The following is a 24,092-nucleotide window of genomic DNA, read 5'->3' on the forward strand; positions in this document are numbered from 1 at the left end:
GACAAGCAGTACAAGAAGATTATCAAAAATCCATTTCTTCTCCGCCTTATATTTATTTATTTATTTTTGCATTTCTTTTCGCCAATGTTTTTCAAGGCAGCCTCACCTCCTGTGGGTAGGCCGGCAGGCTCTACCAGGGGCGCCATGTGCTCCTCCTTGACACCTTCCCCTGCGACCAAGATCGTCAGTGTCAGGTCGACTCCTGAGGGCACGACCAAGAAGGCGGAGTCATCACCGAAACAGAAAGAAAGGGAAAACTCAACACCCAAGATCAATTCCAAGGGTAAGAAGAGCAAAGTCGTTCCCAAGGAGAAGTCAAAGTCCGAAGGCAAGGTCAAAGCAGTACCTGAAGAAGTAATCGAACAAGCAGCCAAGAAAAAGCCCAAAGTCAACGGGGAGAAAATCAAACCAGAACCAAAGAAAAAGACCAAACCAAGCAATCAGGTTAATTCAGTACCTGGACAATCGGAAAGGGAAGGTGATGAAGCCCAACCAGTGTCTGCAAAGCCCAAACACGAGGACAAGGAAACCCAAACCCCAACGAAGGAACTTCAGACAGAGGCATCACCTGAAGAAAAATCAACGTCTAAGGAGGTCAAAGACAAAAAGTTGAGGAAAAAAACAGAACCAGGGGCAAAATCATCCCATAAAAGTAACTCAAAACGTTCCAAAGGGAAAGGAAAGGGATTGTCTACTGCCGCAACGAGGAACTTTGCCCTGGCCCTGACGGCTGCCTCTCTCATCATCTGGTTAGTGGGCTGCTATGCTTTGGCAGCCTTTGAGATCAAACTGACGACTTGGAACTAAAAAAAAATTGCAACAATAAACAATAAAGTACTGGGGATAAGGATAAACTTGAACTATACACAACTTGCTTTCTTTCTCTTATGTTTTGCTTATGTCTTACTCGTTTACACTTGTTTTACCTCCAGAATAATATATACATGTAGGATATAATATATAGGTCTGCATGAAAACTTTTGCGAACAGTTTCAGAAATACCTGTCTGATACTCGTTATACTTGGCTTGTTGGTCCGTCTTCATCTGCGGCTGTTTCTTTGTTTTCCACTTTGATAACGAACTATTGACATTATTTTGCCAGTAGTGCTGTCATTGAACTCCTGCAATTACTTTAAATACTTATTAGCTTCTCTTTTGTGGTTTAAACGTCATGATCGCCAGGGCCCCAAACATCAATATCCTCCCGTAGAGCGCAAGTAGCAACAAGTCAGGAGGGGCGGGTGTTTACGAGGCCATGCTCGCGGAGGAGTGCTAAGTTTTCGCTTCCTTCAACGCTCATGGCAGTCCTATGTCTCCCCAATGGATAACAGAAAGAGAGGGAGTCCACTGTTCTCCTTCTGCGGCAGGAAAGGGGAGGAGGGAACCAGTCTGGGCGGGCGTGAGGTGCTACACGGCGAGGCGGAGGAGGACGAGGACCTCTTCGGGGACGAGGACGATGAACTATTCTCGAGGATTTCTGAAGACAGTTGCCTGTAAGTATGTTTGTAAGCATGTATGTATGTATGGAGTATGTAGTATATATGTTTGTAAGTTTGTAAGTGTTTTCTGAAGACATTTGCCTGTATGTTTGTCTTGATTTGATGCAGGACATACTTGAATATAAGATGGTAAACTTCCTGTGACACCTTGGCCCATATTTTTAAACTTTCTGTGACACCTTGGTCCATATTTTTAAACTTTCTGTGACACCTTGGCCCATATTTTCAAACTTTCTGTGACACCTTGGTCCATATTTTTAAACTTTCTGTGACACCTTGGCCCATATTTTTAAACTTCCTGTGACACCTTGGTCCATATTTTTAAACTTTCTGTGACACCTTGGTCCATATTTTTAAACTTCCTGTGACACCTTGGTCCATATTATTAAACTTCTATTCTCGGGTTCCCATTACGACTATTTCCCAAGGCTACAGAGATGATTAACCTGGTTTTCATGGGTGATTTGCCAGCTCACGATTCAGAAGTTGGGTAAAACTATCACTAAGATCACAAAACAGTCCATGAAAACCCCAGCAGCTTCTATGAGAGGCTTTTCAAACAGGCGAACTGAGGTGCCGAGACATTTAACAATACAGGCTCTTGTGTTAAGAGGAGAAAAGTGGGAGGCCCCCTCTTAGTTTAATACAGCATGAGTTACACAAAAAAAAGTCATTATCCTTTAAATCTGCTGTAAGTTCCTGATAGGTATCTCCAGAATTTTTAGAGTACGAATGAAATCAGCACACATGAGAACCCTTTTGTCCCATATTGCCAGGAGATAAATCAAAAGGGCAACCCATCTCTGCTTAGTAAAACTCCAGAATTACACCCAAATCAAAGTGGCAGACCTGGTCATCACCAAACTTGCATTCTGCCACTCTGCCTTTTCTTGAACTAATAACCTCGTGTACCTAATGGATAGTAAACTCGCCTTTTCTTGAACTAATAACCTCGTGTATACCTAATGGATAGTAACCTGTTGTTGCTTGAATAATAACAGTGCAGCTAAACAGTGACTATTCATGAAGTGAGGGTCTGGGGAGGTGGTGGCTGAGTGGTAGCGTGCCAGCGTCGCGTTCGGGAGATCCAGGAGGGACGTCGGTTCGAATCCTGGCCGATACACAAGCTGGGATTTTTCACTCACCGCCGAGTGGCCTAAGACTACCCACATGCTGCCCTGAAGACCACCTATCAACCTGGACTCTAGATAACCTCTCCAAGGAGAGGCTCAAAGATGAGCTCCGGGGGGCAGTATTAGCCAATGCAAGATGGCACCACTATAAACACTCGCCTGCGCCACAACGGGCTGGGCCGACCATCAGGATCCACCAGTGAGGAAGCTTAACGGCGTGCAATAGGCTGCGATGTAAAAAAGAAAAAAAAAATTGTACCGTTGTTGAAAGGAATCAAAATTGTCAGTGGTGAGTGGCAGAGTGGCTGGACAGGTGATTTAGAGATACTTGAGGTACTTTATAATAAATTTGAACTGATTTTACTCTCTGGATTCATCTTAAATAACATATGACGGAGGGTTCTGATTTCTACCAATTCAATTTTTACTCAAAATTGTAGAAAATTACCACTTGTCAACTTTGGGGAACCTGAGATAAGTATTAATCAAATACCAAAAGGTAAAATTATAAACAAGCTCACCATTATGACACATTTTGCAGTACTACACTAACATTAGAAAACATCTTTGTGGCTCTCCGTGGAGATATTAGCCTTAGGCAAACACTTACAGACATGTTCTTGTACCTCAGACCCACTGTAGGAATATAATTTCCCAAATAATTCAAATAATATTGGTGCTCATGTTTATTGCTCTTCACTTAGTTTGTTTACTCATCTAATCACCTACTTCTTGTACCTAATTGTGTCAGTCTACCCCTCTTCACATCACTAGTTTATAAAATTCCTCTTTAAAGAGTTTCATATTCAGTTTTAACTCATAAGACCTTCATTTAAAGATGCACCCCATATTTATTATATACTGGTATTGTCTATCAACATCAGAGTTATGGTAAGGGAAGTAGGTATTAGCATGTACTGCCACTTCTTTATCTCATATTCCACCACAGAATAGAGGAACAGCCCCAGCCATCAACAAGTTACGGTGTTGGAAGGCCTTCACCCCACCCAAGAATAGAGAATATAAAGGAGGAACAGCCCCAGCCATCAACAAGTTACGGTGTTGGAAGGCCTTCACCATCAACACATATCAATAGCTATGGCAAAGTAACACCTCAGGCTAGACCTTTAGAGAAAGTACCAGACTTTGATGAGGACGCAGGAAAAACATGGATCTACCCTATCAACTACCCCCTGAGAGACTACCAGTTTTCTATGGTGGAAAATGCACTCTTCCAAAACACACTTATTTCATTGCCCACAGGTTAGTAAATTTTTTCTATGATTGCTTGATAGAAGGTGTTGATTTCCTCACAATATGATAAACATGATGGGTTAAGACCACAGAGTTATATACATAGAGGGTTCCCAGAGCCTGGATTTTGAAGCAACTGGCGGCCATCTTCGGGTGATGGATGGCAAGACAGAGAGAAATTTAACATCACATAGTTATGTCTGCTACTGCTATTATCAAGTTACCAGCGCGCGATCCTCTGTCAAATAGACTTGTTATTTTCTTGTCCATTTTTTACCCCCTGATTATTGTTACATTGTTATATGTCATATACCATCTGAATTGGAAAAATGTGCTGAATTTGAAACTGTAAACAAAAATTTAATGCAATAAAAATACATGAATGACAAGGAGTTGAAGCAAAAAAGGTGAACAAAAATGTTTATTCACTACCATAATTTTTTCTCATTATTTTATTGTAGGTATACCTAAGTGCAATAAATTTGTGATCATGATATGCAGCACTGTCTCATCAACACAATGATCGGCTCAGTTTTCCAAAATATCATAATGGTGGCTAGCTAATAGTGGTTAAGTGTAAACATGTGGAATCGTGGAAAGGTCGCCAATCTGTCACCCTATGGCGGCTGACCACAGAGTTACAGGCAGGAGCAGTGGCTTCACCTCTCACCATGGCGAGAGATTGGAGTTGAACCCTCTAGTATATAACTGTGGTTAAGACTGATAATAAATAGTAATATAATAATAAATAATTAGATAGTATTCAGGAAAATACCTTTAGTTAATTCAATATTAGATATCCCTGGCTTCAACCCCTTTCACACCCCAAAATGTAGTATGTACGTATGTCCACTAAACAAAGATTCAGTTTCAGTTGACACATTTACATATTCTGATTTCTTAATTAATGCTACAAATCTTTGCCATCAGGCCTTGGGAAAACCTTCATAGCTGCTGTGGTGATGTACAATTTCTACCGATGGTACCCAACATGCAAGGTGGTTTTCACAGCCCCGACAAAGCCCCTGGTGGCCCAGCAAGTGGAGGCTTGCTTCAACATTATGGGTATCCCACAGGAAGATATTTCCCAGATGACAGGTGAGAGGCACCAGCTTTGATTTAAATGTTAAAATTGGCAATGGAACAAAAACAGTACCGTCATCTGTAAAAATAGTGACACGTGTTTACCAGATATAAGAGATTTAGTCATTATCCCAGCCAGGGTGATCGGGACCACATTACCACCTCATATGAGCAACTTTCATGTTGTCTTCAGGCAGCACATTCAACCCTGAGAAGAGGATTCAGGAATGGCAAAAGAAGCGAGTGTTCTTCCTCACCCCTCAACTGTTGGAGAATGACCTGTCTCGAGGGACCTGTCCAGCCAAGCTCATCCGCTGCCTGGTGCTGGATGAGGCTCATCGGGCGCAGGGGAACCATTCATTCTGCCAGGTGGGGGTTTGCTGTGGACTGGAATCCTTGTTCATGGTTGAGTTTTATACTAACTCTTCAGTGAGCTTTTTGTGACTTACCCAACTTTCTCCATCTCTCACTGTTGGAGGTTTGTGTACAATTGATCCCCATTGTAATGGCCTGAGATGTGGATAAAGGCTCCAAAGGCCTTAAGCTCAGCTTGATTCTAGAGAGTCCTTGCCTTTTTGTCTTGTATGTTGTTTCTTTTGTTGATCAGTTTAATGGTGGCATTTTTTGAGGCTCCAAGAACTCTGTGACCACAGGAATTTTGTATGTATTTGAGCTTGTGTCTCAGATGTGAAGTTTAAATAGGCCATCTGCTTTGCCCCTGCTTTCTTTATTTCATCTACTTGGCTTCCCTGATCACTGTTCAATTTGGTGTAGGATTTTTCTACAGCATCGCAGTAAATAAGTCCTGAATATAGGCCTACTATGTTCACTTTCAGGTTGTCCGAGGATTGAGGGAACATGGACATGATTTCCGCATTCTGGCGCTCTCAGCCACACCAGGCTCTGACATGGGAGCTGTGAGGCAGGTGAGGGAGTCATGCCATATAGTACTTAATCCACCTCTGTATTAAACTGTCTTGAGTTATATATCCTCACTTCTTTAATTCCTGACCTCTCAAACTCCTGTGTTGCCAGTCATCACCCGGGGTTGCACAATTCCTAGTCACTTCCATAATAGTTGTTGATACACTATATATCATCCATATTTTTTGTGTGTTTATGTATATGTATGGAACTACCACAATTCGTATTCTATTATTTTTACGAACTCCACCACCTAAACTTTCCAGGTGCTGACAAATCTCTCCATATCTCTCGTGGAGCTTCGCAACGAGGACAGTGCAGACCTCCAGAAGTACACCTTCCAGCGTAATATTGAAAAGGTGGTGGTGCCCCTTGGGGAGGAACTGACCAACCTCAATGGGAGGTACCTCAAGGTATGTATGTACATACTAGTCCATTTGCACTCAATTTTGATGGCCCCTTTTCTTGATCTTTTTTGTGGTCAGGCATTGTGATATTTTGTTTTCTGCATGGGGATGGGGTTAAAACTATCTTGGAAAAATCATGTTTATTTTTTATGTTGTTATTGTTAAGATTAAAGCCCCATGGTTTTGATGAAGGTGCCATGATCAGTGTCAACTATTGTCAAATGAAATGTAACGATACAGTAATTGAAATTACTAGCGTTTCTCTGTTGTTTGATGAATTATGAAATTATTTTCTTGTTTCAGATTTTGCGAATGTATGTGAACCAGTTAATTGAGCTTAAAGTCCTTTATACAAGGGATGAAAAAACTCTGACAAAATTCCAGGTAATTATGATGAAGATCAACTGATGTTCAGGTTTTAAAGTCAACTAGGATAAGTTAGGAATCAGGGTTGGAAAAAAAATCATGATTTTTTTTTCTTCAAAAAAATTGATTTATTTGGTTTAACCCCTAAAGGTCAGCAGGTTTGAGCTAGTACAGAGTGGTGTGGAATCTGCCGATTTTCACTTTACTTCCCACCGCACTCACTCTTAACCTATATAATGCACTGACTTAAAAACACATAATTACTTTCCTTCAAGTCTTCCTCTTTCGAATGAGACCAGCCGGGAGTCTCTGTGCTGCGTGTGTGCTGAGATATGAGTATAAGTGTAGTAATTTTCTGTGCTGGAGAGCGTATGCATTCGTGCGTGCGGTGTGGGTATGGCGACGGGCTGCTGCAGGGTGAGCTGCAAACAACACCCGCCACACCAAGGTCTCTCAAAGTCTTCTGACTCCGCCTGAAACCATGTCGTTTCGTTGTGAGAGAGAAAGAGAGAGAGAGGAGAGAGAGTATTGTGTTCGTTGGGCTGAGGTGAGCGCAGCAATCCGAATGCACGAGAACTCAATAAATCACGTTAACTCATTATCACAAGGAGGCAGAAACTGGCTACTGAGCGGGGTGAGAACCTATTTGTACGCACTAATAAGCAGTGTAGCCAGTCCAGCGAAAAGTTGCTCGATTAGGCTACAAATATGTATTGACGGTATACAGGTAACTTTTGATTTACGCGAGTTTGGTTTACGCGTTTTTGAAATCCAAATAAATGATTAATTTAGGTGTATTTTTTCACTTATACGCAATGTTTTATTGAGTGGCCACCAGATGTCTCACGCAACTGGACTCACACGGCCACACAGCTGAGCTCAGTTCTTCCCGCGGGCCACTTGAACAACAATACAGTACCTACGCTGTCATGCTACTCAACAATAGGGGTGGGCAAGTACTGGTACTAACGGTACCAGCAATACGGTACGGTACCGGTACCAGACTGCTCGGTACTGGTACCAATACTAGCCAGCCCCTCATGGTGCCCCTCATTTCTTCCTCACACGAGAGAGGCTGAGAATGAGTGCCCGAGTGGATATCTCAGTTCTGGTGACACGCGGCATGCAGCTGTTTGTTGTGTGGGTGTGGTTGTGTGGTTTGTAAACAATGTAAATGGCGGCCGGGCTGGGATTGGGTGAAATAACTCCTCGTACAAGACTCATGATGTACAGTTTCTGATATCATATTCACCCCATTATTCTCACTAATATTAATAATTAATAATGAACACATGGACATTTTTTTCCAATATGATTTTTTTATGTAGCTTGTACTGCTCCTTAGTCATACAATCTTAAGCCACCTGTGACATCAAGGTCAAGATCATACAAATGGTGCCCTACGGAAAAACGGGATAATAGCAAGGCATGGACGATCTTCCACTGATTTAGTCTTTGTATAGTAGTTATTAGATCACCCTGTATTCTATGGTAACATATTATAGGACAGCTACGGACTATGAAGGATTATAAACAATAATAAAGGTAAGTTTGCCGTTGTTATTTGATAAGACGAAAAACAGACCCTTAAAAACATCCCAAAGAAGAAAAAAAATCATAAAAAATTTGTACATTCAGCGTATAACGCACAGGGCTAAACTTTCAGGCATTTTTTATGTGAAAAAATGCGCACTACACGCCAAAAATTACGGTATTTATTTTTCGACAGAAACCTACCTCTTGTTTGATTTACATTGTTTTTGAATTACGCGACCTCTTCAAGAACGCAACACTCGCGTAAATCGAGAGTTACCTGTATAACAGTTATGGAGATAAGTTGAAAAAAATTATGACCATTACAATTGGTGTATCAAAATTATATTTGTTGCACTAATTAGCTCATAAATGTCCGCTTCTTTTGTTATAGAACACAATTTGTTATATTTTTACTCCTATGTGAAAATGTGAGTTTTTTTTATTTCAGAAATTAGTTCGCGTCACTTCAACTCACGATATTTCGGTAAAATATAAAACAAACATTATTTTTTTTCTTTCCATATGAAAGAGCTTACAATTTACAGTGGAATGTATGTAGTTTCATAAAAGTGAACTGAGCAAAAGATTCGATAAGCGAGTTTTGAAAAAAATTATACCGCGCGCTCAAGCTACCAAAATCAGGCCTCCCAATAGCCAGTTAGGTGTGCGTTTTGGACGAAAAAATCAGATGGGAGGGTGTGCGCAAAAGTGCTAAGAAAGGAGAGTGAAAAGAAGATAGAATTCTCATGACAATAATCAAATTTGTGTCTCACTAGCACATATGAAATACTGAATGCCAACATTTTATGTTCATAATGAATCACTCTTTGATACACTGTCCACTTCAAGCATTGCATAAATTTAGCGATCAAATTAAAACTGAGTCATTAAACAGGAGAAGTGCTAGAATTGTCTTTTTTGTTTTTTTTTTTTGTGTGTGTGTGTGCGTGTGCGTGTGTGTGTGTTGCAGAATTTTTAGTTTAATTTGTTGAATTTCATCAGTAGCTATTTACTCTTTATGTTTGTTTTAGGGAGATATAATTGGTGCACTACTTATAGTTCCCTTCTTGCAGCTCCTACAGTCACGAGAAGCTTTCCGGAAAAACCCGCCCACCACTCTGCCGCGGAGCAGGTTAGGTGCAGTGGAGGGACTGTTTGCCCTCTGCATGACCCTCTACCACGCGTATGAGCTGATGATGCAGCATGGCATCCGCTCCTTCTACAGATTTCTTAAAGGTTTTCCAATACTGATTTATTTATTTAATTTTTTTTTTATTTCATTATAATTATTATTATTATTTTTTTTTAGTTAGTGTTTGCCCCTCACACTGGTGTTTCTGTTTCATGTTACTGTAGCTAGAAACAGTGTTTAAGATATTGATGATGATGATGCTCACTTAGGAAAGAAAATGTGTGTGAGAAAGGTATTCTATGTATTACTAGTAATCCTAAATTGTGTTTTGTGACACCTACAACAGAGACACTAAGCAATGAAAAAAGTCACTTTTTTGCAAGAAGTGAACTGCGAAACAATGGACTGTTTCAATCACTGATGAGTGACGTTTCGAAAAAGTTTGAGGGAGTGTCTGGTACAGCACACTCGTCAAAGCAAGATCCCTCAGTGCTCTTTTCACAGGTAAGCTTTTCGACTAAGTATTTACACTTCCTGTTGAGCAAAATATAATCTTGTAATGATTGTTTCCATATTTATTCATAAAATTGTGTATTCTTTGTTCCTGTGCTCATTCATAAAATCAGATAAAGACAAATAAAGCTATTCATAGTGCATCTGTGGTGCAGTGGTTAGTGTGCCTAAATATGAATCTGTGGGCATGGGTTGGAAGCCCGGCCAGGGCAGTCAGCACGCAGCCCACCCAGCTGTTCATCCTTCCTTTTGGGATGGTTGATTAGTGGGTACCTGGGGAAACCTGGGAAAGGTAAACTGATAACCTGGATGTTACATTGGGCCTGTGTCCTAGGTTAATGAGTTTTCACCCACCATGGAGATGAGCACCACAGCTATAGAGTATGCCCCAAACTTTACCTTACATTACTTAGATTTTGACAACCTCAATGCTAACTGGAGTGAATGTTGAGTCTTAAAACTCAAAACTTTTTCACTTGATAATACAATACTGCTTCCCCACTTCTGTGGGAAGCTGGGCTGTGGTAATGACAATAATGATAAGTAACATAGCAGGGGAACCTGGTGTAGTTATTTCATGCGTGAGAGTAAGTTATGCACTGTCTTCTCAGGTAAGGTCTCCTCAGGACTCCAAAATGACTCCTGCAGCACCGTTCATCATCAGTCATCCCAAGATGGCCAAACTGCTTTCCATCGTCCTTAAACATCATCAAAAGTTTGCTGATGAAGGCAAATCAACAAGGATCATGATATTTTCCCAGGTATGATATATGCTGGATATAAATACTTCCTTTGGCAAGTTTCTAATATATATATATATATATATATATATATATATATATATATATATATATATATATATATATCTATATATATATATATATATATATATATATATATATATATATATGTATTATTACTATTACTATTATTATTATTATTATTATTATTATTATTATTTTTTTTTTTTTTTTACGTCTTGGCCTATTGCGCTGGTAGACTTCTTCCCGGTGGATCCTGATGGTTGGTCCAAGGCTTCTTTCCGGTGGGTCCTGATGGTCGGCCCAGCCTGTTCTGGCGCAGGCGATTGTTCATAGTGGCGCCATCTTGCATTGGCTCATGCTGCCCTCCTGGAGCTCATCTGTTAATCCTAGAATCTAGAGTCCGGGTTGATAGGTGGTCTTCTGGACAGCATGTGGGTAGTTTTAAGACAATCGGGCTGAAAATCCCAGCTTGGTGGCACCGTCGGGATTGAACTCACGTCCTCCTGAATGGGGCCGTCTTGCTATCTGTTCAGCCACCGCCCATTACCCATATATATATATATATATATATATATATATATATATATATATATATATATATATATATATATATATATATATATATATATATATATATATATATATATATATATAATTTAAAAAAATGCATTTTGATGCTCATGTTGCATCCGAGGTTTCTGAAAGCAGTCAGCATATTGGTGACAAGTTCTGTGTAGTTCCTGGCCTTCTTGTTGCCAATAAAGTTCTTCACGACAAGAACAAAAGCTTTCCACGCTTCCAGTTCCACTTCGTTCATTGAGTTTTCAAACTCTGGATCTCTGATGAGCTGATGGTGTTGAGGACCATCAAAGATGCCAGCTTTCAACTTCTCCATGGTCAATCCTGGAAAAGGGTGGCACAAGTAAGTGAAGCAGCCACCATCCTTGTCCAAAGCTTTGGTGAACTGTTTGATTAAGCTGAGCTTGATGTGCAGTGGTGGGAAGAGTATCCTGTCTCTGTACACCAGAGCGTTGTTTATGATGTTCTTTGCTCTGCAAGGCACCATTTCCTCCCATACAGGCCAGTCCTTCTTCGTGTAATGCTGAGCTCTTTCCCTACTATCCCACATGCACAGAAAGCACAGGTATTTGGTGAACCCGGACTGTTGTCCCAACAAAATACAAAAAATACCAGTTAGTAAAAAATTAGCATATGTAAACTCTTCAGAATTTGTTTCTTTTAAAGAAATAAGCAAGAATTTTGCCTCATATAAGTAGAAAATACCCGATGTGTAAAAAGAAGAAAAAAAAAACATCATTTGGTGATAGATAAAAAAATTGACCTGATTGAGCAAAACCAATGTGGTTTTTGGATTTAGCACATCAAAATTTTCCTAAATCAGCTAAAAAAAAAAACACGATAAATTTGTTGTTGGCCTGTATATAATTCTTTATATTTTGATTGTCCGTTTTGCTTTGCCTCAGTACCGGGACAGTGTGCAAGAGATAACGGAGATGCTACAGCGGCACCACCCTCTCGTCAAGGCCATGAGCTTCATTGGCCATGGTAAAGTGGGGCAGAGTGGAGTGGGACTTACACAAAAGAAGCAGCTCCAGGTAACTTTGTATTTCCTGTGTATTTTATATATATATATATATATATATATATATATATATATATATATATATATATATATATATATATATATATATATATATATATATATATATATATATATATATATATATATATAAAAGTGAACATTTTCCTGCAAATATTTTTGGTTGAACATTTTCAATAACCCTTAGTTTACCCTTCTTATTATCAGAACTATAATACTTTCTCATTCACAGGTTGTAAGCAAGTTTCGTGGGGGTGGCTACAACACTTTGGTCTCCACATGTGTGGGAGAGGAAGGTGAGGAATCCACTCAGTTTTGTATTGAGAGCCCGGTAGTTTAGGAGAGGAGATTACGATTGAGGATGTTAATGGTAAATGAATTTTTAAGTATGAAAGTAGAATATAGCGTGGCAATCATACATATGTACAGTAAAAATGAGCTCCATAAGAGGAGCATGTGATCTGTCAGGATGGGATGGAGAAAGTAATGAGGTCATGTATGAGAAGTTTATTATGGCTGTAACAGCAAAATGAGGTGATAGTGGAGTGATTGGAATGGTAAAGTGTTATCCACTAAGATGGTGTGGTCACGTGATGAGAAAGGGTGACTTTGTAAAGAGAGCGGGAAGAGGGTGTGAGGAGATGCCACCAGTGAAGTGTATCAGTAGAGTGGAAGAGTATTGGAGTGAGAGAATTGGCAGGTGAGTGTGTTATGTGCCAGAACTATGAAATTTGTTGACTCACCTGCCATGGCCACCCCTTTGATGGAAGTTTCTACGTGGGAACAGGGCATTAATGGTATTGATAGCTTGATAAAATATAAGTAGGAGTACGGCAAACATGTGTACTCTTCCCCTAGGCCTAGACATTGGTGATGTGGACTTGATCATCTGTTATGATGCACCCAAGTCCCCCGTCAGGCTGGTGCAGCGCATGGGCCGCACAGGACGCAAGCGGGAGGGTCGCATTGTGATTCTGCTGACCATGGGCAAGGAGGAGCAGGTGGGTCACAGTGTTGTAGGGACCTGTTACCTTGACTTGCATCTGTGTTACTTGTAGAGCATGTAATCTCTTTTATCAATTGTGATACTGATGGAAGAATTTCAGTGTGGGATAAAATATCAATGACAACTTGATTTACAAAGGTGTGAAGAAAGTTTATTTATTGCAATGTTATGTTTTAGTCATACAACTCCAGTCAGTACCAAAAGAAGGCCATCAGTACTGCCCTCGCAGACCCCAAGAAGCTGGCCCGCTACCTTGTCCCTAGCAGCCCTCGCATGGTGCCACGAGGTTAGTAACTTGAAGTGCATTATAAAAAAAAGGAAGAGTAATTTATAAAGCAATAAAAGAATAATTGTTTTGTCCCTCTTTGTTGCAGTACCTTGTCTTCTTGTAGCCTAAAAGTCCTCCCTACTCATTGATCTTCCTTAGGTTTTTAAACACACTTTTAATGCCCCTCTCATGGTTCAGGACTGTCTCCATCATGTCTCAAGCTGCATATGAAGTCAGATTCCTGGAAAACCAACGCTAGGATCAGCAAATCCTCCCCCAAAGGCCAAGGCTCCTTGTCCTCCCTGCTCTCCAAAACTGGCTCCTCCTCCTCCTCCAGGGTAAGGAAGGTTTGTAGGCCGAAGTACAGGTAACTCTCGATTTACACGAGTATTGTGTCTTTGAAGAGGTTGCGTAAAACAAAAACAATGTAAATCAAACAAGAGGTAGGTTTCTATCAAAAAATAGATATTCACTTCATTCAGTGGAGAGAGAGAGAGAGAGAGAGAGAGAGAGAGAGAGAGAGAGAGAGAGAGAGAGAGAGAGAGAGAGAGTATCCATATCACTAAGATATCCACTCAGGCACTCGGCCTCACTCGTGTGAGGAAGAAATGAGGGACACCATGAGCGACTGGCTGGTACTGGTATTGGTACCAAGCCGTCTGGTACCGGTACCAAGCTGTCTGGTACTGGTACCAAACAGTCTGGTACCAGTACCATACCATATAGCTGGTACCGTTAGTACCAGTACTGGTACCGGTACCTGCCCACCCCTATTGTTGAGTAGCATGGTAGCGTGGGTACTGTATTGTTGTTCAAGTGCCGCGCGGGAAGAACTGAGCTCGGCTGTGTGGCCGCGACGCGTGTGAGTCCAGTTGCGTGAGATATCTGGTGGCCACTCCATAAAATATCGCGTTTAAGTGAAAAAAACGTGTAAATTAAACATTTATTTGGATTTTGGACCCCGCGTTATTTCAGAAACTCGTAAACCAAACTCACGTAAATCGAGAGTTACCTGTACAGGTTCAGGTAACTCGATTTACGCGAGTATTGTGTCCTTGAAGAGGTCGCATAAATCAAAAACTATGTAAATCAAACGAGGTAGATTTCTATCGAAAAGTAAATATTCGCTTCATTCAGCAGAGAGAGAGAGAGAGAGAGAGAGAGAGAGAGAGAATATATCCCTATCACCGAGATATCCACTCAGTCTCAGCCTCACTCGTGTGAGGAAGAAATGAGGGACACCATGAGCGACTGGCTAGTATTGGTACCAGTACTGAGCAGTCTGGTACCAGTACCATACCGTATAGCTGGTACCGTTAGCCCTGGTACTGGTACCGGTACCTGCGCACCCCTATTGTTGAGTAGTGTGCGCAGTGTGGGTACTGTACTGTTGTTCAAGTGGCGCGCAGGAAGAACTGAGCTCAGCTGTGTGGCCGAGGCGCCGTGTGAGTCCAGTTGCATGAGACATCTGGTGGCCACTCCATAAATTATCGAGTATAAGTGAAAAAAACGTGTAAGTTAAACATTTATTTGGATTTTGGACCCTGCGTTATTTAAAAAACGCGTAAACTAAACTCGCGTAAATCGAGAGCTACCTGTAACTCTCAATTTACACGAGTATTGTGTCCTTGAATAGGTCGCGTAAATCAAAAACAATGTAAATCAAACAAGAGGTAGGTTGTACTGTTAGTACTGGTACCAGTACCTGCCCACCCCTATAAATGTTGAGTAGCGTGGCAGCGTGGGTACTGTATTGTTGTTCAAGTGGCGGCGAGAGAGAGTATCCATATCGCCGAGATATCTACTCAGGCACTCGGTCTCAGCTTCACTCGTGTGAGGAAGAAATGAGGGACACCATGAGCGACTGGCTAGTATTGGTACCGGTACCGAGCGGTCTCGTACTGGTACCGTACCGTATATCTGGTACTGTTAGTACCGGTACTGGTACCAGTACCAGCCCACCCCTAGTGTTGAGTAGCGTGGGTACTGTATTGTTGTTCAAGTGGGGCGCGGGAAGAACTGAGCTCAGCTGTGTGACCGCGGCGCCATGTGAGTCCAGTTGCGTGAGACATTTGGTGGCCAATCCATAAAATATCACGTATAAGTGAAAAATCGTGTAAATTAAACATTTCTTTGGATTTTGGACCCCACGTTATTTAAAAAATGCTTAAACCAAACTCGCGTAAATCGAGAGTTACCTGTATTTGTTATCTTTCAGCCCCTGAAGGGCGGGCGACCGTATTTATGAATGGCAACTAGATGGGCTCTAATGGTGGGTGACCATAATCACAGTTTGGTGCCTGTGTGCCAATTTTAAATGTGGTGAGGGTTCATTTTCTAGCATAGTTTCCCACAATAAATACTTGACCCCCTGAATCCTCTGCTGTGTGCTGAATCTGGCATTTAGTTGGGCTGGACTCCAGGCCAAGGGAAGGAAAGATGGAGTGGGAATGAAGGAATGGGAAGGGAGGGGATGGAGTGATAGTGGTCTCGGGTGGTCAGGAAAGGATACAGTGAGGGGTGTGGGAATGGGGGTAGCTGTCACCCAGATAAAGATGTGATGTAGGGGGAGTTTGACAGATAGTTTTGGGGAGGCAGTCAGGAACTCACAGGCAATGGGGAACAGCATAAGTTGTTTTTACAAAAAGCAACAAAAACATCTGCAAGGTGCTACTCAAAGAAAAAGAAATAGAATGAGAGGTGAAGTTTAGAAGGAGAGGTTTCATTATACTCCCCCTTTTTTGAAAGGGTTCAAGTCGAGGCAGGTGGAAGTTCAGATGGAGCAAAGGCTGTTTCAGAGTTTACCAGCAGAAAAGATGAAAGAATGAAGGTGCTGGTTAACTCTTGCATAAGGGATTTGGATAGAATTGGGATGAGCAAGAGTAGAGTCATGGGCAGCATGGCCACAGAAGGTGAGAAGGCACACGGTTAATATGATATTATCAATAGAAGATAGAGAGGCAACATTGTGGTGGAGTTTAAGAGGTCAGAGAGTCAGTAAGTAAAAAATTCTAGCTCAGTCCAATCAGGCAAATGCAGCACACAGTGAAGAATACACCTTCATTTCCAATCTGCTTAAGCTGCTCCACTACATCACATAGAAATCAGGTTGCCTTCATATTACTGTATTCCCCGGGATGCTCCAGCCCCCCCAGCCCTTCTGCAGTATGAGTTGCTTTGGCCCATGCTGTTAAATGCTGGATTTCCAGACAACCCTGGTGATTAAAGGTTGAATGTATAGTGCATGTTATGGTACAGCATTTATGTCTCTAGCATGTATACTTTAGGGCTTTAGTGTTAAGTACCTACTCTGTACTCTGCTGTTACTGGACATCAGGGCATATGGTACACTGTAGTATAATTAATATATTGTGCAAGCACCACCCTACTTATGAACGTTCAAACTTCAAATTTTTACCCCCTCATGATCAGACACCTCCCCCGTACTTCTTGAGTCCTTGTGCCAGGATGCAGGACCATACTTTGTCATCCTTGTATTTGCTGCACTACTTTCATACCATATTGCATGTTCTAGGCAGGCCATGAATGACATTGTTGATTTGTATTTCAGAAGAGCAGTTCAGGAGGAGCTTTGATGAGCCAGGAGGAGTGGCTGTGGTACAGGAACATCAGAGTGCCATGGAAGGAAGTGAAGAGTGTACCTCCTGCCTCCCTCATGTGTTTGGATGGTGGGTAGACGGGCACGACCTTGCCTATCATGACCAAATGTAGACATGAGCATCCTCTTTGTGTAATGACACTGTATTGGCAGGATTGTAGATAAACATGTTGATATTGAAATGATTGGTATTGAAACAGCAGCCTTATGAATAACTGGTAAGATACCATGCACAATGCATCACCATTTGTGTTCTCTTATGGTAAAGGAGACAGAACTAGGGATGGAGGAAAAAGAAATCACTTGCAAAGTTCCCAATCTAAAAGAAGATGCCTAAAGTGATTATCACTTCAGTTTCAGAGGTGTTTCATCACCCCTCTTCAAAAGAAAAAAAAATGTCATAGTAAGGAATATGGAAGGAAGGCTGTTCTAGAATTTGCCTTTGCAAGGGAAGATACTGGTCAAGTTTTGCATTGTGAAATTTGACAGCATAGTGATGAGCCTGAGTAGAAAATCTTGTACAGAAAAGGTGCAAATGGGTTGGAAGCATGCAGTTAGCAAGTTCAGAAGAACAATTATCCTGATAATAGCATTAAAATCTAGCAACACTGATGAGATTTAAGAGGTTGAAGACAGTCAGTCTAGAGAGGAATTGAAAAATTGAGTTGTTTATAAGAGCTGTGAGTGGGAGGCTTACTTCATGCAGGGGTAGACTCTTAAATAAGCAAGCATCAGGACCAGAAAGTATTGATGGAGGTGAAACTACATCTTCTCTTGAGGAAAGGGTATGCTTTACCCCCCTTCCTCTCCTCAGAATCCAAGAAAGAGTTTGACTTTGAGAAGCACATCAACCTGGGCAGCTACCAACCGTGGCAGTCCCTCCCCCAGACCACATACCTCGTTGGCCACTCAGCACACTCCTTGCACCTGGTAGGGCTCACAGAGTTCATCCACCTCCACCAGCATTTTGGACCAGACGAAGACCCATACGGCCTAGAGATGGCAGCCTTTTTGGACAAAGCTTATGTGGAAGGTGTGGGACTAGGGTCATAGTTTACTGCTTTCCTGATAAATTGGTTCTGTAATGCTGAGTACAGGCTGCATAGAGATGTTATATGAAGAATGAATAGTGGCAGTAGTGTCATCACTATATTCTTGCCTGAAAACTTTCATTTTGTTTGATTTGGCCAGGTTTCATTATGTTGCTGAATGTAATATTACTGTCCTTGTTATTTACAGATGATGATGAAAATGACCGGCTCAGTCCTGATTTCAAAACATCACCCAGCAAGAACCCTCCAGTTGTCCCTCAGGAGAATGGAAAAGTGAAGAAACTTAAAAAAATGCAAAACTCCATTGGAGGTAAAAGAAAGAAGACAAAGAATGTTCAGAGTTCCCTTATCCCTGATATGTTCAGTAGAATGGTTCAGTCAAAAACAAAATTCAGGAAGGATAATAATCTGATGGCAAGTCAGAGCCCTTCTCAGAATAATGCTGAAAATGATAATATGGTTGTGGACAATATAACAAATTTGTTGAAGAATACTAACAACAATACTGAAGATGATGATGTGATATGTTTGACTGATGATGATGATGATGTGAATGCAGTACAAAGCTCTAGTGTGATCAAAGGTGGCTCTCAGGATGGCAGAAGGAAACAGTCTGCAGGGCCAATAGAGGTCAGTGAAAGGAAAAGACTTGATCAGATCCCTCCCAAGAAGAGTCCAGAGGAAAGACAAGCAAGTTATAGAGAGGTACTGTACCTACCAATGCCAAATGGAGGTTCTTTGTCACTAGACATTAAGGTGCCTCCCCAGATACCAGATCTTAAGAGTGATGAAGAAGTAGAAGAACCTGACAGTCCCTCAGAGGTCCTAGAATTTTGCAACGAATGGCTGACAAAGAATCTGAAGGCAAATGGAAATGAAACAGAAAATAATAATGCATCACTCCATTCTAGGGATATGTTTGAATCCACCATGACAGAAAATTTCTGTGGAGCCAGGAAGGTAGGAAGAAATAGTCAGGTTATTAACAATGTCAATAATTTTGTGGGAGATGATGATTTTGAACAGCTGCAAGGGAACACATCATTATTTAGTATGGGGGAAGCGTCTCCTGTAATAGGAAAGTTTTCGTGCACTAAAGGCAACAACGTTGGCAGAACTAATGGTAATGAGAACAACACAAATGGCTCTCCCAGATGCAACAAGAATGTCACTGGAATTTCCGATGTGGATGTGTCTCCAGTATTAGGCAGAAGCAACACACTGCAGTCCTCCACTCCTAAGACTGTTTCAAAGTGCTTGTTCAAAGGAATTACTCCTCATTTATCTACTATTGATGAATTTTCCCCCATACCCAAGAATCTGCATGACGCTGGTGCATCTGGTAATTTATTTTGCCCTTCCACTACCATGGGGAAAGGAAAGAAAGAAAATGAATCTCATAAAAATGTGGGCAACCCCATTGATTCACAGCAAAGCCACCGGAAGAGATTCAGGTCAAAGTTAAGCCGTTTTGCCCTGCCTGAAGAGCCAGAGGTAGATTTTATTGCAGAAATAGCACATTCAGACAAAGCCACAGGTACCTATGATTCAGTACTCACCAGCGGTAGTGGTAAAATGTTCCCAAAGAAATTATGTTATGAAGATATTCCTGCAAAGTCAGATCATCCAGAAGTTTTGACAAATGAATCTAGTTCAGAACTGAATAAAGTTACAGACTTAACATCCTCATTTAGAAATATTTCTAAATGCAAAGATGCTTCCAGTTTTTTGTTTGAAGACCTAAACAAAATAAACATCAGTAAAAATGAAGAAAAGCTGAAACTTGTGGAGAGAAGGCAACTGGATGACTATGTGAGTCATAGTAATGCTTCAAACTCTGTAAAGGATTCATCTCAGTCATGCATTGTGCAGGGAGAGGATAATCTGAAAATCAAGGAGACAACTAGTCCTCAGAGTGAAGAACAGAATCAGCAGAGTATATGTACAGGTGTCAAAGTGGAACCTGCAAAGAAAAACGAAGTTACCCATGAAGCAACAAAAGGCAATGCCTCTCTTACAATGGAGGACTGTTCCCTCTTTGCACGCATTGATGAGTGTGAGCTTGATTCATCCAAGGCAGCAGAGAAATATGAAGATTCAGACTCAGGGCTGACTGTCACACAGGTTCTTCACTTTATGAATAAGTCACCTCATGAGACTCGAAATGCCTCCAGCAACACTACATTTTCCAAGCCATCATTAAATATTTCAAAATGTATGACCGGAAAAATTATGCCAACACCAGGTCATCCATCGAGGAAGCTGAGCCTAAGCTTGAGTAGGAAGAATCGTGAGGAGTGTAAAGCTAACAAAAGTGATGAGTGTGTTGACATTGGAATTATTGATACATCCTCAACTACTTTCATAGGTGGTAGTCAGAGGAAGTCTCCCAACAAAACTCCCTTGAACCTTCCCTCTCAGAGTAACTGCCTCTCTTTAAAGCAGACAACAGAACCAAGAGCTGCTAATGAGGGTTCCAAAGAGAAACATGTGTCCTTTTGCACGCAGGAAAATGAGGAGTTTGACGTGTCAGAATCATTCTTAGCTGATGTTGATTTTGAGCTTGCTGAAATGCCTGAAACGCATGATGTGGAAACTAGAAACGCAGGAAATGTAAATAAATCAAGCAGTATACTTCAGTCACTCGCTGAAGGTTTTTGTCAAGGTAATAGATCACTTGAGAAAGGTGAAGACCAGTCCAGTATAAAACTGTCAAGAAGTAAACAAGACAGCGGGAGTGAATCTAGCAAACTTTTGTCTCCGACTCAAGAAACACAGCTCCTCATCAAAAGGAAACGGAAAGTGTACAATGTTGTGGAATCTGACCAAGAAGAGTCATTTGCAAGCAGCGACACAGACAAGGACGCCTGCAAGAACACATCAGTTTCAGACAACAGCAGGGCCAGTGCAGAGAGTTCATGTGTGACAGCACCTCTCCGGAAGGCTGTTGCTGAACATTTGAAGAACGAGTTTGATGATGATGATGACTGGGATTTTGTTGGGGGTCTTGGTCCTCATCACCCAATTGAGAAGAAAACGGCAAAAGAGAAGAGAAAGAAGAAAAAGAAGGTATGCAGTCTAATGGGAAATCCTTCCATTTTTTATTTACTATAACTATCCATATCTGCATGATCAGAAACTATAAATGTTGATACTTTTACCCAAATATATCAGCTAAACTTGTCTCATGAAATATATTTTTGTATTAGGTTTACCTTGTTCACATGTCAAAATTGAAAGTTGCTTTGTAAATAACTTTCCAGAGGTTTGGCTATCTTGACGATGAAGCAGAAGTTTCCATGGATACACGGAATGTCTCCAGTGATGAATCTGAAGCTGAGGAGGTGGATTATGACCGCAGCTTTGTGGACGACGGGACCTACCTCTCACAGGACAATCAACAGGAGTAGGTTTTTAGGGCAGCAGTGCCTCAGTCTTTGTAACCATTGTCTTCACATTACATTTTCCATTGCCTGCTTCCACACCACAAGGAGAGTAATATTCTTTTTGTCATTGTTTATCTGTTTGTCTTTTACCAAAATCTCAAATATGGTTTGACATTTAGTCACCAAATACACATAAGAATATATTCAAGTGACTATCTCAACTGATTAACATTTAGGAACATTTTGATGAAAAGTTGATGGTTTGTTTCCTTTACTTAGAGATTATTAAGAGATCCCATTAAGACTGAGTGTAAATGTGGGTGTTTACATTGTGTGCAGTTGGGATTTTTTTGTATATACTTTAATATTTCACTTCTTTTCATTTTAAAACTTCAATCCACTTCATACTTTAAACTCAATGGCAGTTAATGAATGTAAGGGCAGAACTAGAATGCCTCCAGTAAGATTTCAGTCGTAGATGCAAAGTGAACAGGAAGCTAAGCATTACTTTGACCCGCAGCATGGAGGCCATCTACCTGAGGTCAGTCACCAGTCCTATGCGGCCCAATGTTAACCTGAATCATCGTCCCCCACTGAAGTACATCCATGACTCCCTGGACACTGAGGTAGGGAAGAAGGCTGAGAGGAGAGAGGAGGGGAAGTAGCGTAAAAACTAACTATAATACTTGTCCCTGAAGAAATGTAGTGTATGGCCTAAGATTAAAGAGAAGAAACCATGATTGTGGTTAATAAGTGGGAAAAATGCAATGTAACTAATAAATAAGTTGAATTGGCATCATCTTGCACCTAAATTGCATATGGATGCTACCAGTAGAAGTATCAGAAAATGTTCAGAGTGCTGTATGATCAAGCTAACTCTGCAAACTGTTCAATAGAAATGTCATATTGAGATAACACATTGCCACCCATTTTATCAGGGTTCATAGTTTACAAAATTTGATGAAGTATGTACTTCATTAACCACTTGCTGCAAAAAAAGATATGATGGATTGTGTGTTCTCATTTGTAGGCTGAGGGTGATGAAGAGCTTGGCAGCTTTGTGGTGGACAACAGCTTTGTGGAGTATGAGACAGAGTATGCTGGGGAGACTATGCTTGCAGAGGATCCCATCATACAACAGGTGGGTGCAGCAAAGGCTTGTTGGCGAGGGTTTATCATACTCAGTAAAAGTCTTGTGGACTGCCTCCTGACTGCCTACTCTCAATACATTATGATTGATTCATTGCTATCCATTTGTGTGTAAATGTTTTGGCTTTTTTTCAGCTTGTCGGTATTAATTACTTAATCATTGCTACAGTAGTTCTGCTACTATATGCTACCACTGATAACCTTAATGCCTTGAATTTTCTTTTCTAGGCCCTTGAAGACCAAAGAACAACTAAGAAAACTAAAGATGCTACCAATGGAAATAAAGCAAAAAGAAAAAGAATAGTATTACATGAGTCTTCAAGTGATGAGGATACAGAGGAAGACTGCAAAGTATTGAAGCAGACTTCTGCAAAGAAAATCTGCATGGTAAATCCTCAGCCTTTACATCCAGACAAAAATTTACATTCAGAAAAGAATGTTGGTTCTGTAGTGAACAAAAATGTGCCAAGTTGCTCAAAAGTTGACCCAAGTGACAGCGAGGACTTTGAAATTATTGAAGTAAAACCCATACCACCAAAGCTACAAGATAAACCCAATAAGGTCTCAAGTGGAAAGTTACCAGTTAACTCTAATAGAGAACAGAAGTTTCCTGCCAACCCTGTTAGGTCCCAGACTCTAAGTCATCATGAGATGAGCAGTAGTAGTAGTTCTGTCAAGAATATAACTGTTGTGAATGGTCAGCAGCAACCCCAGAGCCAAGGAAGGGGTGGAGACAAGCACGAGGAGGCCAGTAGTGGTGCACCCAGTAGATTAATCAGTCCTGTGCAGCATAAGTCAAGTGAACCACTGAAGGATGAGAGCAGAAAATGTCATGGTGAAGGACTGGACACATCCCCGAATTCAAGCAAACTCTCCAGGCCCACCACCTCACCCGTGGGTGGGTCTCAGGCCTCCACCTCCGTGTCTTCCCAACTGAACACCTCCAGCAGCTTTTTTATATCTTCAGTGCCTTTTAATAAAAGCCTCTCCAATAGCCAAACTGTGCCAGAAAGTGCACCTCAGGTATTGTATTATTTCATAATTATTGTTTGTTTCATTGTATATTGTAAATCAGATACAACCTTGGATTTACTCAAAGGAAAATTGATAATCTCTTGCAGTGATAATCTGAGTACATTTGGCTGTGTGGTTGTTTTTTAGGAAGATGTTGGGGTGCTGGTGGATTCCAGTGAAGTTCAAAGTGGAGGGAATCTATTGTCCCAACTGAGGCTTCGCTATGGTGCCAAAACAGCTGTTGTTACCCTGAAGCATGCCCACTATGCTGTCTCCACCCGCATGGCTGTAGCAAGACTGCCACTTGCAGGTAAAGCCATGTGGAAGTATGTTAGTTAACAGTGAACTGACTAGCTCAAAGATGA

General features: G+C 41.1%; 1 protein-coding gene across 1 annotated transcript in view; it reads left to right on the forward strand.

Annotated features, from left to right (window-relative positions):
• The first annotated feature begins 1,049 nt into the window (after positions 1-1,049).
• Positions 1,050-24,092, forward strand: part of LOC126997055 (uncharacterized) — a 30,017-nt gene continuing 6,974 nt past the window's right edge. Inside the window, exons 1-23 of the mRNA XM_050858092.1 lie at positions 1,050-1,494; positions 3,583-3,896; positions 4,818-4,985; positions 5,164-5,339; positions 5,807-5,896; positions 6,161-6,307; positions 6,605-6,685; positions 9,277-9,439; positions 9,682-9,839; positions 10,460-10,609; positions 12,097-12,228; positions 12,466-12,529; positions 13,092-13,234; positions 13,417-13,525; positions 13,706-13,845; positions 17,079-17,196; positions 17,941-18,159; positions 18,366-21,247; positions 21,442-21,584; positions 22,085-22,190; positions 22,595-22,705; positions 22,942-23,736; positions 23,875-24,037. Coding sequence (XP_050714049.1) covers positions 1,322-1,494; positions 3,583-3,896; positions 4,818-4,985; positions 5,164-5,339; positions 5,807-5,896; positions 6,161-6,307; positions 6,605-6,685; positions 9,277-9,439; positions 9,682-9,839; positions 10,460-10,609; positions 12,097-12,228; positions 12,466-12,529; positions 13,092-13,234; positions 13,417-13,525; positions 13,706-13,845; positions 17,079-17,196; positions 17,941-18,159; positions 18,366-21,247; positions 21,442-21,584; positions 22,085-22,190; positions 22,595-22,705; positions 22,942-23,736; positions 23,875-24,037 — 6,745 coding nt within the window. The 5' untranslated portion in view covers positions 1,050-1,321. The remainder of the gene's footprint in view (positions 1,495-3,582; positions 3,897-4,817; positions 4,986-5,163; positions 5,340-5,806; positions 5,897-6,160; positions 6,308-6,604; positions 6,686-9,276; positions 9,440-9,681; positions 9,840-10,459; positions 10,610-12,096; positions 12,229-12,465; positions 12,530-13,091; positions 13,235-13,416; positions 13,526-13,705; positions 13,846-17,078; positions 17,197-17,940; positions 18,160-18,365; positions 21,248-21,441; positions 21,585-22,084; positions 22,191-22,594; positions 22,706-22,941; positions 23,737-23,874; positions 24,038-24,092) is intronic.

The sequence above is a fragment of the Eriocheir sinensis genome, chromosome 11 (genome assembly GCF_024679095.1).
Source record: "Eriocheir sinensis breed Jianghai 21 chromosome 11, ASM2467909v1, whole genome shotgun sequence".
In the NCBI taxonomy this organism is placed as follows: Eukaryota; Metazoa; Arthropoda; class Malacostraca; order Decapoda; family Varunidae; genus Eriocheir; species Eriocheir sinensis.